The sequence below is a fragment of the Thamnophis elegans genome, chromosome 5 (assembly GCF_009769535.1).
Source record: "Thamnophis elegans isolate rThaEle1 chromosome 5, rThaEle1.pri, whole genome shotgun sequence".
NCBI lineage: Eukaryota > Metazoa > Chordata > Lepidosauria > Squamata > Colubridae > Thamnophis > Thamnophis elegans.
The window spans coordinates 86,051,757-86,065,176 of NC_045545.1; the positions used below are offsets into that span (position 1 = coordinate 86,051,757).

At 43.8% G+C, this 13,420-nt stretch overlaps 1 protein-coding gene across 1 annotated transcript in view; it reads left to right on the top strand.

Annotated features, from left to right (window-relative positions):
* The first annotated feature begins 513 nt into the window (after window positions 1-513).
* GNAS (GNAS complex locus) overlaps window positions 514-13,420 on the top strand; it is a 122,773-nt gene continuing 109,866 nt past the window's right edge. The window contains exons 1-2 of the mRNA XM_032217914.1: window positions 514-2,097; window positions 5,687-5,759. Coding sequence (XP_032073805.1) covers window positions 1,959-2,097; window positions 5,687-5,759 — 212 coding nt within the window. The 5' untranslated portion in view covers window positions 514-1,958. The remainder of the gene's footprint in view (window positions 2,098-5,686; window positions 5,760-13,420) is intronic.

The window sequence follows — 13,420 nt, forward strand, 5'->3', positions numbered from 1 at the left end:
AAGGACTGCTCATCTGCCTTAATTGCCAGGAATCGGCGGCGTTTGCTCCCTGGCTCTCCCCATTTCCCCGCCTTCTCCTTCATTCCCCTCGAGGTTTTCCAACAAGCCCCAGGATTTCTCCTTCGGGTGGGGTCCATCTGGGCCCCTCCATTTTCGGGGCGGGCGGGCGGTAGAGAGAGGAACGAGGATGAGTTTTGTGCCCCGAGCCTATCTCTCTCCCCCCCCCCCCCCCACAGCCCTGCATCGGTCTGAGGAAAGTTACGCTCGGAAGAGAAACTGCAAGCGTTTTCCGAAAGAAATGAAAAAGAGATGTCCCCCCCTCCTTGTCTTAATAAACCCCCCTCACCTTAACAGACACATACACCTGGGTGAAGCTAGGAAGGAGCGGGCAACGCAACACGTGCAGCCACCGCCCGCCCCCCCCCCTTCCGTCTTTCCCTGCGGGCGTTTGAAGAGGGCGCCTCTAGTCAGTTAACTCCTGACGTTTGGGTATCATGTGAATGATTGAGTTCCCATGGTTCACTCTGAGCCGAGGTTGCCCCACCCCGTCGCTGCCTCGCTCGCGCTCCCCTGCCTCGCTCGCTTTTAATATTAAAATCGCCCCCCCCCTCGCCCTCCTCGGCGGGGGAAATGCAGGGAAGAGGAAGGCAAATTAAATAGGGAGCGGGGAAGGGGGGGCCGCGGAAGGGAAGCTCCCCCATAGGAGAGTTATTTTTGTTTTGGGGGAGGAGATCCACACTGCGTTTTCCTCTCTGCTGCCTCTTTCCTCCTCCTCCTCCTACCCCCTCCCGTCCCCTTTACCCCTCGTCTCCCCGCATTTGCCGGAGAGGCGAGAGCCGATCGAGCCGCCGGGAAGCCGAATGTGAATAAGCAAAAGGGCGAGGAGGAGGAGAAGGAGAAAGGCGGAGAGGGCCTTGGATTTGTACAAACCACCATTAAGGGCAGGAAGACGCACGGTCGCCGCCGCCGCCGCACCGCAGGCTGGAGAGAAGGAGGAAAATCTATCCAGCCCAGCCCGGAACGCAGAAGGGACTCGCCTTCTTTTGCCTTGCCCGACGCCGCGGAAAGGTTAGCGGTGACCCTTTTCGGGCGCTTCACCCACTTTGCAAGAGGCGCCTTGGAAGTGGGAGCCGCGAGGCGGAGGAGGAGACAGAGAGAAAAGGGGCAATTTTTAGCGCCCCCCCTCCCAAAAAAAAGAGAGAAAAGGGGGCAGCCAAAGAAGAGAGGGACGTTGCTAGAGCTTCGGTGCCCGGAGTTGGGAGGGTCTCCCCCCCCTCCCTCCTGCCCTCCTCCGGCTTTCTGGAGCTTGCTGCTGCTGCTGCCGCCGTCGCCTCGATCCTGAAGGATTATATGTAAAGTGAAGAAGAAGAAAAAGACAATTTGGCTTTTATTCTGTTCCCCACCACCCCCACCGGCGGAGGTGGCGTGGAAGCTGGAGATATTTAAAGAAAAAACCCACCCAGATTTGGTGGTGGCTCTCCCTGCGGGGTTTGGTGGGGGGGGGAGGAGGAAAAGGGAAGCCAATTTTTAACCCGTGATCCTTCCCCCTTCGGGTGGCTGCCGACCTCCCGACGTTCCCTGCCCCCCCTCCCATATTGCCTCCCCCCCCACCTTTTTTTGTGTTTGTGTGTGCGCGCTTTTTTTTTTAATTGGGGGGGAAATCTGCATTGCGAGCGGATCTGGCGGCGGTGTTAGGGGAGAAGGAGGTGAAGGCCCGGCTTGAGCGGTAGCAAAGTCATCGCTCTTCCCCCCCCCCCTTTCCCCGGCCCCCACCCCGTTGTAGGCTCCGGGTTCTCCATGTCTTTGGGTAGCGACAGCTGTGCGTGAAAGGATAATATTGAACGGGGGGCAAGGAGACTCGCCGCCGCCTCGCCCGCCACCCCCGATCGCTTCCTGCTTCCCTTCCTTTCCCCCTTTCCCCCCCTCCCCCTCCATTGCACTCACCCGCCCCCCCCAAGATGGGCTGTTTAGGGAACAGCAAGACTGAGGATCAGCGCAACGAGGAAAAGGCGCAGCGAGAGGCCAACAAGAAGATCGAGAAGCAGCTGCAGAAGGACAAACAGGTCTACAGGGCCACGCACAGGCTCCTCTTGCTGGGTAAGGCGCGCGGGCGTCGGGGGCGGGAAGAGAGGGGAAGAGCCCCCCCCCGCCTTCTCCTAGGGGCCCGGGGGGGGACGACGACGGGTGGGCTGGGTGGCGGGGACTGGGCAGCAGAGGTGGGGCCCTGCTTGGCTGTCTCGCCCGCCGCCTCCAATGAAGCGGGCCCTGTGCCAGGAAGAGGACAGGGCGGGAGGGGTTTTGCTTTCTGCCCTTTTCCCAGGCTGGCGGCCCCGGCTTGACATCCCCGGGTGTAAGGAAGCGACCGAGATGCCAAGAGGAACGGGGGGGGGGGGGGCGGGATGCGAAGGGGCTGGGGTTGGTGGTCGGAAAGAAGTAGGCCTTGGCCCTCCCTAATGGTCTCCCCATCTTGCAGCTTGGACTAAACCCCTTAGGGGGTGACCCTGTCAGGGAAGGGACTAGGAAGATCTCCAGGTGAGGTCAGGGCGGGGTCTTTCTCCCCTCTTTTAAAATTATCCCTTTTTGTGGGCTTAAGGTGGAAGGGGGTGGCCTGGTCATTTCCTTGCCAGAAAATTCCACAGATGACATATGATGATGATAATAATGTCATTATTTTAATAACACTCCTTTTTCTCTCCCCCCCCCCCATGAGACCCCCATCCTTTGACAGCCCTTGGTCTTTTTGGCTTGGGACCTTTTTTTTGCCCCCAAAGTTGGTTAAAAAATAAAAAAATTGGTTCATTCTACCTCTGCCCTTCTGCTTCCGTCTCGCTTGTCATTTGCTTGTGCCGGGGTGATAAGGGTGGGCGAAGTGGTGCCCCTCTTTTCAAGTCATGATTTGGGCAGCTGTTCACTGTCCAAGTGAACTGTTGAAGGGAAAAGCCACTTTTCACGTAAAGAAAATATTTTGATTGATATTGACGTGATTGGCTTTGGGGATGCAACAGAATATTCGGCACTTCCGTCAAGGTACTTGATGCCACAGGCCGTTGGTGGGAACTGAAGTAAATATAGTAGGTGGAAACATAGGATATAAGGAGAATCAGGACTCGCTCTGCTGTCTGATGATGATGGCACATTGAATCCTTGCAGGAAGTCTCTTGAATTTTTTGCAGTATATTGGTCAGGTGGAGAGAGAAAAATACAGGTATTTCTTTGGGAAAGGGAGTGGGCTAAAAAAAAAACCTAATACTTGATTAAATTTTAAATACTGGGATTGGGTTGCATTCTTCTCTTTGATACTTTTGTTGAAAATTGGACTGGGTATAAGTCTTTTTGTTCAAAGAGTTGGAGTTTTAGCATTTGTCAGTTTCAATATCACAGACTGGCCTATTTGGATATATTTTCCCACAGGCCTTCCCTTTCTACAGTTTTATCTGAAGGTCCCGAATAAAAATAAAGTGAATAGTACTGTTTCCTAACATGTATTTATCTAAATATGATAGTGCTTGCTAGTAGAATATTCCTTCTGAATAGACTGATTTTAGGGAGGAAGAAAATAAGAAAAATGAGGTGTGTGAGTTTTACATTGTTGACTTGGAGGAGGACTAAAAATCAATTTGAAGAATAACAGAATGGTTCCTATGATAAATGATTTGTCGAGATCCTGTTTAACTTAAGTTGGAATGAAATAGTTGACCTTACACATACATATTACAGACAACTCTTATTGCTAGGGTTACAATCTTAAGAATACATATAATACTAGATATTAAAACATTTTTAAATCATTGGATTTACTTTGATATACATATGTTTTAGGCTGGGATAGCAGTCAATTTAATATGTTTTTGAAATTCCAATGATCAGTAAAGTGCTGAGAGAAAATGTCAGATTCTTCATAGTTAGAACATGTCTTCCTTTTATGTTTGGCTGGGCCTAAATGTATCATCATACACACAGTAGTAGTTTTATGATTGCACAAATCAGTTAACAGCAAGAAACCTTTGCTATTATAAATGCTATAAAACAGCCCAATGCAGGTCATTTCAAGTATTCCAGCACATTATGAATATATTAAGAATAATTAAATGGGGTGGAAGCTTTGTCCAATCGTATTTATAAGGCCTTATATACTTTAGGATATTTAATGTAGTTTCTCAACTGAAGAAATATTTAATTGACATATTAATGACAAATGTTTTGTGGCTTCTATTTATTTGAGAAAAAATTGTTCAATTTGGTCTTTTATAGATCAATATTAACAACGTCGGAATTAATGTTTTCATTTAAATGTGCCATTGCTTCAGTAGAGGTTGGTTTCAATTTGTAAGTGTCTAGTATTATAAGACTTATATATAGTTAGGTGGAAGGTGTGGGAAACACCCTTGCTTTTGATCAGCTCTCTTACTGCTTGGTAGGAAAGACATATTACAACTCTGTGACTGGTAAAGACTTGATACAATTATTTGTCTGGCTGTGAGAAATGGGGAATTTGATTTTCACCAGTATTGATGGGAAATGAAAGGGAAAGGGAGTGAAAATTTAATATTTTGGTCTCACTGCGTTTAATGGTTGGATTTGAAGAAGGCTGAAAACATTAGCAGTATGCTGTGGTAGTCAGGGGCCAGAATGGCAGGGCAGATAAAGACAGAGAAAGAGAAGGACAAAATTGGAGCCTCCTGCAGCCAAATAGCCTTTGATATATAGCTGCTAAAATTTAGTTTTGTGTCTGAGACTCAAAATGGAGGATTGTGCTGCTAGTGAGTGCTAAGAGAAAGCTTGGCACCACAGATACTACAGTGCTTTCATGAGCAATGCCCTCTTTAAGCAGTGTATCCTTTATTCCCCCTCAGGCTGGTGGGAAGCTATCTTAGAAAATGAATTGAGGTATCTGTGGGTCTGCATTAGTAAAGCAAGTCTTGTGCTCCTGTGTAAAAAACAGTGCAAACTAATGGCCGTCAGATTTTGTGGCTGAAACCATCCTCTGGGCTGGCTGAGTGGGGGCAGATTTGGAGAAAGCTTGTTTCAAGAGGGGGAGAAGGGATAAGGGAGCACAACCAAGGATATCGGCTGGCTAGGCAGCTTAAGGTCATGCAGAATATGGGAAGTCAATGGGGAGACCGTGGTTGTTTTTTTTTTTTTTTTTGAGGGCAGATGGGAGATACAGCACGAAAGGAAACTTTTACGCAACAGTGAAGTGAAGGGAAAACCAGGGAAATGTGTGTCTTCGATATTCAGTGCATTTGACTGTCTGTGGCATAGGTGGAAGAAGCCACGAAGGATCTCTAGACCAAGCTGGCAAGTGTTTTGCTCGGCATGGACTGCAGCAATTTGGTCTTGCTCCTTAACATGGGTTGGAAATGGTAATAGCATTAGGTGGCTTACCTTTTCCCTCTTAAGGTATTGGAGTTCTTCTACATTGTGCCTGTTTCAATAAAGACCCTGGGGGGAAAAAATGGGTAGTGAAACATTCTTTCACTCTCACTTTAACTTGGCATTTATTTTTAGTTACAGTTGCAGTTTCCAGTGGCAATTACTTCCCCCCCCCCCGCCCCTTTCAGTTTTCAAGTTTGGATTGCATCGTTCAGATTTGGGGGAATATTGCTTGTTGAACAAGTACAGCCGCACACATCCTCCTGGGTTTCTTCTATTATTTTCTGAAATGGATTTGTTTTTTGCTTTCTAGGTGCTGGTGAATCTGGTAAAAGCACAATTGTCAAGCAAATGCGGATCTTGCACGTCAATGGATTTAATGCAGAGTAAGTATCTCGATTCTGGTTACATTCCTTGAAAGGTGCAGGTGTCGTTTCATTTTGGGAATTGTTTTGTGGGTTCCTCATCCCCCGTGTTTCATTTAATCCAGGACATGGAGATTGGATTTCAGAAATGCGTTTAAGGAAACTGTCATTAGCCAACTTCATCAAAGGTTTGCTTGTCAGGTTTTATGAAGGCAAGGTTTTGGCTGCCATTTCTTCCTCATTGTGGCTGACATGCCAGCTTTTGCTGTCGCTCAATATTTTGTGCTGTTCTCAGTGCTTTCTTTGCAAAGAAGAGTAAACATGAAGTAAACGCCACATACTTGATTATACAACGTTAAGATTTACTGTACTTCAGGAAATTTTTCTTGTGGTAGTGTGCTGTTTTAGATAGCAAACTGTAGTTTGCATTTTGTTTTCCGTAGATGGGTAAAACACTTTGATATTGTCTATTGGTCTGATGGGCCACATGCTATGAAGTGTAAAGATATATTCAACATTTAAATGTCAAGCTTTAAAAAAAAAAAGCATGTAAATGTTACATTGCAACCAAGCCATTAAGGTTAGATGCTTTGAAACATTTCATTGGGCATTTATGCAGAAATGGGATTAGAAACAAACTTTGTATGAAAGGATCTATGCAAATGAATGGTCTTTTAATTAGTATTCTGGGTTGGAAGTACATGTTTTATAGAAAAATCTATGCTTCTAAGTCATTTCTTCAAAGTATCTGTTCAAAGATCATTTTTCCCCTTCAGATTATTCCTTCATCATTTCTTTTCCATAGGCTGTCCCCAAAACCCCTTGTTGGTAACATACATCATAATGCAGCTATCTGCTCCAGTAATTTTGAACAACCAAAGTTTTTTTCTGATTTTGTTTATGTGGGTGAATGCAGAGAACTTTAAAATTGAAAATAGTGAAGAGGAAGGAGTGATAACAAAAGCAGTTTGTTACAATCAGTGGTGGGTTGCAATTTATTTTATTACTGGTTCACTCGTGTGCGTCCGGGCCAGTAGGCGGAGCCTCCCACTGCCGCCACTAGTTACAATGGCATGTAGGAGGTAAAGGCTTCATGCCGGAAACCAGGAAATCTTGGGTTCTAGTTCAGCTTTAGGCAGGTTAGACTGGGTTACTTTACGCCATTCATTCTCTCTCAACTTTGGGAAGATGGCAATGGCAAATCAATTCCAAAAATGTTGCCAAGGAAATTGCATGGCTTATCCAGGCAGTTGCCAGGAGTTAAAGCTGATTCATAGGCACTTGGGGGGTGGGGTAAGAAGAAGCAGCCCCATCATTGGGGATCAGATATCAGAAATCCCACAAATACAGTAGCTAAATAAAATGAGGCATTTAAGATCCCAGTTACTCCTCATTAAGATCCCAGTACTCCTCGTTAAGTTCACATCTGTTACATCATAGGAAGTTCCCTGCTTACCAGGCCAGAAGGACTATGTTTTGATTCTGTCTGTCTCAGCAAGACACTTCCAGGAGTTGCAGACTTTCTTGGCATTTTTTTCCTCACCTTCCTCTCAAGTGTGTTCAGCAATATGTTGCTTATGCGACCATGGCAGTTCTGTTTTCATGGCGGGGCTAATTATGGCAAAGGACTTTGAGTTCATTCAGTTTCTCCTGAAAACGTTGCAAGCTAGCAGGTTGTGTTGAGAGATAACTAATTGTGGCTGAACAAATTTATTGCAATTTTGAGTCACGAAGAAGTGTTGCCCGCTCCCACTGGATATTTTATAAAACCTCTTGGATTCTCCAAACCAACAAGTAATAATGATTTCTGTTTTGTTTTTCCCCTGGGGAGAAGTTGCTTGACTTTTATGATCAGGTTTTTTTATATTTTGCCCTTCTGTATCTTTCAAAGAAGGCGTGACCTATATCATACTTTAGTGTCCTAACTGAGCCTTATCATACTTAATCTTTGCTAGTTTGGAAACTGTTGTTTTTATTGCTCCTAACAAACTATGGATGGTTTGGCTCAGGGGTCGGCAACTTAAACACTCAAAGAGCCACAAAGGTCCTTAGTGGACGCCCCCCATTCAATTCTGGAGCCAACCGGAAGTCTGGTTCCCCCACCATATAGTCTCCTCCTAGTTCTGCATCCTGTTTCCTCTGCCAACCAGAAGTCCGGTTCCCCTGCCATAGAGTCTCCTAGTGAAGCATCATTTTTCCTTTTACCGACCAGCGACAGAGCCACAGGTTGCCACATGCAGCTCCAGAGCCACGGGTTGTCAACCCCTGGCTCTTCTCAACCTTTTGAAAAGAGAGCCCCTCACTTCTCTCTCTCTCTCCCTTGCTATCTTTTATCTTTATTGGTTTTATTATAATTTATTTGATTGTATGCTGATTTCATAAATTATTATTATATACACAATGTGAAATCACAGCTGTGAGGTTTTTAACTAGCGTTGGCCTTCACAAGCACTGAGTTCTTGCCAAGAACGCAGGATGTTGTAATATATTGACATAGTATTTATTTATTAAATTTGCTTGCCGTCCATTTCGTATATGTGTGGATCAAGCAGGTGGCCTTTTGTTATTGATGGATGGAAATTTTGTCAATGTGTAGGTTTTCTAACTGCCATCCAAGATATTTTTGTTTTGGACTCAGTGTGCCATTGGAATCACCATAATTGGTTTATGTTATAATGTTTCAATTTTTTGGATCTCGATATTTTATGTTGTTCTCCAATTTGTTGTCTTTTATTCTATTATCCTCTGGTATTGCCACATTGATTATCCACACTTTTAATGTTCATTTTTAATTTATTTTATTGTAATTTTTTATTATCCATATTATGGTTCGCTGCACAATCAGCCAGATGTTTAAAGTTTGGATGATTAGATTTGGCATTATTGTTGATAAGTCATCTGTGTAAAGGCTGCATAGGTCTCAGTGATCCATATGATGCTTCAGATACGATAGTAGTAATAGCACTTAAGATTATATACTGCTTTACAGTCCTCTCTAAGCGATATACAGTGTCAGTATATTGCCACCAACAACCTGGGTCCTCATTTTACCGACCTCGGAAGGATGGAAGGCTGAGTCAACTTTGAGCCTGCTGAGATTTGAACTGTCAAATTGCAGGCAGCCGGCAGGCAGTAGAAGCAGCCTGCAGTACTGCACTCTAATCACTGTGCCACCAAGGCTCATTAACTATAGTTTGGCTGATATTCCGTCATAGTGTTACATCATTTCAAAAAGATGACCTTGAATTAATGGAGCTTTTTCTTTAGAAAAAAGATATGTATCTAGTATGTGGTTTTAATTATTATTTTCTGCGCTGTCACAGTGGTTAGAATGCAGTATTGCATGCTAATTCTTCTGACTGCCAGGAGTTCGATTCTGACCCCCTCAAGGTTGCCTCAGCCTTCCATCCTTCCAAGGTCGGTAAAATGAGGATCCAGATTGTTAGGGGCAATATGCTGACTCCTAGTTTAGGTGTTATGTTCCAAAAAGATACCTACTTTTTCAAATGTATTTAAAGGTTGTGCATTTTAGCATTAATTTTTCTTGTTTTCCAAAGAATTAGATATTAAGCAAGCTTAATATTTGTAACTAGATTTTGACTAGATAATGTACATAAAACCCTCCTTATTTCATAGCGTTTTGCACTTTTTCAAATAATTATTGTGTTTTTTTTGACTCTTGAAATAAGCGCTCAGCCTTATTTTCAGGGAGGTCTTATTATTTTTGAGGTGCAGGAGGTGGCAAGCATGGTCAACTCATGGTTGCAGCTGCTGTGTTGCAATATTTTCAGGGAGGTCTTATTTTCAGGGGAGGGCTTATTTTAGTGCATGTGCTCAAAAGCACGATTGGGCTTATTATCCAGGGAGGTCTTATTTTCAGGGAAACAGGGTAGTGTTCTATCTTCCCTTCCCCCCCCAACAAATCTATAAGGTAGATTGCAATAAGGGTGGGGTGGACACGCCCAAAACCACCCAGGAAAAGCTTCTGGCCCTGAGGCTGAATTTGGACCTTGGTCTCTCTGGTGCTGGTTTACCACTCTGACAAACCAAGTCTCCAGGATTAAGAGCAGGCACCTCAAAGAGCTATACCTCAGAATAACATGTACTACATAAATCTAATTAATAGTGTGATTTTAGCATTCAGAGTTTAAAAACTGTGAATCTTTGTTTGTTACATACGATATGTGCTGGTTATGATTTCACCAGCTCTTATCATTTCTTATGTCTCTACAGTTGAATATGTTAATTTGAAAACTCCAAGCCTCTTCAGAGTTGATAGATTACCATTTTATTCACAAAATGGTCATCAATCCAATGGATATTTGTGCAGGTCTAGTGGGGTGCGTACAATGCAAGGAACCCAGGAAAATGTGTTTTGTGTTTTTATCTCTTTCAGTTTTCCTGGTCATGCTAAAATTCAGTATCAGTTGAAAGTAGGAAACTGACTTCTAGTTTACATCAATTAATTTTTATGGACGTTACTACAATAGAAATTGTCCAAGCGCTAATTTGATCATTTTCTGCTTTAGTAAAGGTTTTTTCAGCAGTGGCTCTCCTAAAGGTTATAGATTCTACCTTTTGTAGCTATTATGAAGACCCCGTAGACAAGAGTTGTATTAATTTTATTTCTGGTCTATTTCTGTTTATGTAATGGTGTTTTTATTCTCGCTTGTCCACACCATTATGATACTGGCCTCGATATTTGTATACTAAGATGTACTGTGAACACTGCCCCTGTAGGGTAGAAATTAATAAAATAATGCTTAATAGAAATATGTTTAGCAGCATTTTATATTTTATAAAAAGTAGGAATAATTGCCCAAAATCTTGTATGTTTAATCCTTTATGAAGCTTGTGGAAACACTGTTAATATAGTATAGTTTTGAAGTAAACGGTAAACATGGTTTAAAAAAACCCCATAAACAAATTCTCTTCCTATGCTATTGTCTAAAGCTTCCCATACTTTCCAAAATTCTGGAGCACATTTTTGTAAGGAGTGCCAGGGAAGTGAATAAAAATGCTTTATTTTGCTGTTGTACAAGCTTTTATAAAGAGATGGATTCTGTGAGATGCAATCCAAACAGTTGGAAAAATGGGGAGAGGGAATGAAAGGTTGATTGTACATAAAATTGAACACTAAATTACATGAAGTGCCACCATTATATTTGCCTTATTTTAAAAAGAAATTCATTAAAACCCAACCCAGAATCTGTTCTTATTGAGGGTAGCACTCTTTCTTTCAATAGCTAGCAGTAGAAAACATGAAATATTTTTTTTCACGAGGCAAGTGTGATGTGTCAACTTTCCAAACTGTATTATCTCTGTGGGGGCTGCAGAATTTTCCTTAGTCGATCTGAACCTTGCCCTCCTATTTGAATTTATTTTATCATACATTTTAAATGACTCAGGGCAGTTTATAATTTAAAAAGTAAGAAAAATTTAAAAAGTCATGAACAGCTAACGAACAGAGAAACTGTCCAACAAGGGCCCAATCATCACCCTATCAAAAGCCTGGGAATTCAGAGCCATACCTTGAATTGCTTCCTGAACATCAAGGTGAGAGTCACCCAATCTCAGGAGCAGAATATCCTTCCAAGGGACATGTGCTACTATAGAGAAGGCAGGTTCCAGCCTCCCACTATACCAGCGGTCCCCAACCCCCAGGCCGTGGCTCATTACTGGGCCTTCAGCTGTTTGGAACTGGGCTGCGAAAATAGTGGGTGAACATGTGTATGCATACCCACTTGCATAAGTAGCAGGCAAACATATGTACCCTTGTTCCATTCGTGTGAATGGCGCGCATGCGTGCTTGCCCAAAATCATTTTGTCGTCCTGCCAATCCACAAAGATTGGGGAATTCTGCATTATATGACACTGCTTAATTGATGGGACATGAAGCACACCAGGGGTGGTATTCACTTCACCTTCCCTACCGGTTCTTAAATGGGAGCGCATGTGTGCATTTGCTTCACTCACATGCGCCTCATCTGTGCATGTGCTCATCCTTCTGCACATGCGCTTTAGCTAAAAAAGTGCCTAAATGGGATGGCATAGAGCCAGGGAGGGTGGGCAGGGCCACCTTTGATTTCCACTACTGGTTTGGGTGAACCGGTCCGAACCGGCAGAATACCACCTCTGAAGCATACCCTCTACCCAATCTCCTGGAAAGACCAGAAGCATGTGGTCCCTCAGAAAACCAGAGTCCATATCCATCATTTTGCTTGTTTCTTTGTCGTCCTCCTCCCCCCCCCCCCGCCATATTATGTATAGAAGCCCATGGAGAGTGACTGGGCAGCATGCAACAGTCCAGTGGTGGGTTCCGGATCCTGGTGCAACCGGTACGGTGCAATGGGGCCAGGTGCCCACCACATACATGCTCAAACGCATGCATACTTACTGCCTGCGAAGCTCTGTGACGCCTTTGTTACGCTCCAGCTGCTCGGCAGAGTGTCACTCAGGTGCTGTGCCCCTGTACAGGAAGCCCCGAAAACTTCATATTCCGGTAAGGAGTGTGGGCGGGCGGGCCCTCCAGAGCACCATACCGGAACAGTACCGGGGTGTACCGGTCATAACCCACCACTGCAACAGTCCAATAAACTAGTAACGTAAAACCATTACCTGAAACCATTATATAATAATGAATGAAAGAGCATTAAAAAATAAAAAAGCAGAACTAAATCAGCAAAATAGAATTATAGACGGATGGATGTTAATAATAACAGTTTCCTGTGATACCAAACAGATCTAATGGCACTTGCGGTAAAAATACTTGATAGTTCAGCCATTGACATGACTGACACTGTTACTTTCCCACCAAAGTGGCCCCTATTTTTCTACTTGCATTTTTACGTGTTTTCAAACTGCTAGGTTGGCAGAAGCTGGGACAAATAACGGGCGCTCACTCCATTACACGGTGCGAGCCACCGTGTCCCTTCTTTCAAAGTTGAAGACCTCAAATTGGCTCCAGTAAGAAGCTTTGGCCTAGTCTTGTTCTGTGGTTAAATCAGCCTAGGAGACTCTAAATCAGTGGGTCTCAACCTTCCTAATGCCGCAACCCTTTAATACAGTTCCTCATGTTGTGGTGACTCCCAACCATAAAATTAGTTTGTTTTCCATATTTTTTCAAAAATATGTATTTTCCAATGATCTTAGACGACCCCTGTGCAAGGTTCATTCGACCCCCAAAGGGGTCGCGACCCACAGGTTGAGAACCGCTGCTCTAAATGATTTGTGTTCCATTCTGAACCTCTGGTCTCGGCTCATGTTTGATGGAGCTTATGGGTGTTGTACTCCAAAACATTTAAAAGGAAGAAGATTGCTACTTTAGCTGCCTGGCTTTAAATCTTCAATCAGGAAGTAGGTCAAAGAATTGTTCTAGCAATTTAGGAAATGTTTTTTTTCTTGGATAGGGTTAAATCTCGGGGAATTGGCTTCTCTGTGCTCGTGTATTCTTCTCAATTCATAACATTATTTATGCTATTCTTAACGTATATGAAGAATATTTGGTCATTAAGGTAACATAAGACAGCAAGGTTTCATTTTAAGCTTTAGCTTTGCAAGATGTAACCAAGGATCTTACTCGGTTTATTAAAGCCCCAAATTTATTGGGGAAGATAGAATTCCATCTGAATTGTTTTGGTTCAAATCAAGCAGCAGTAGAAAACCCGAGACTTCAGTAAGGG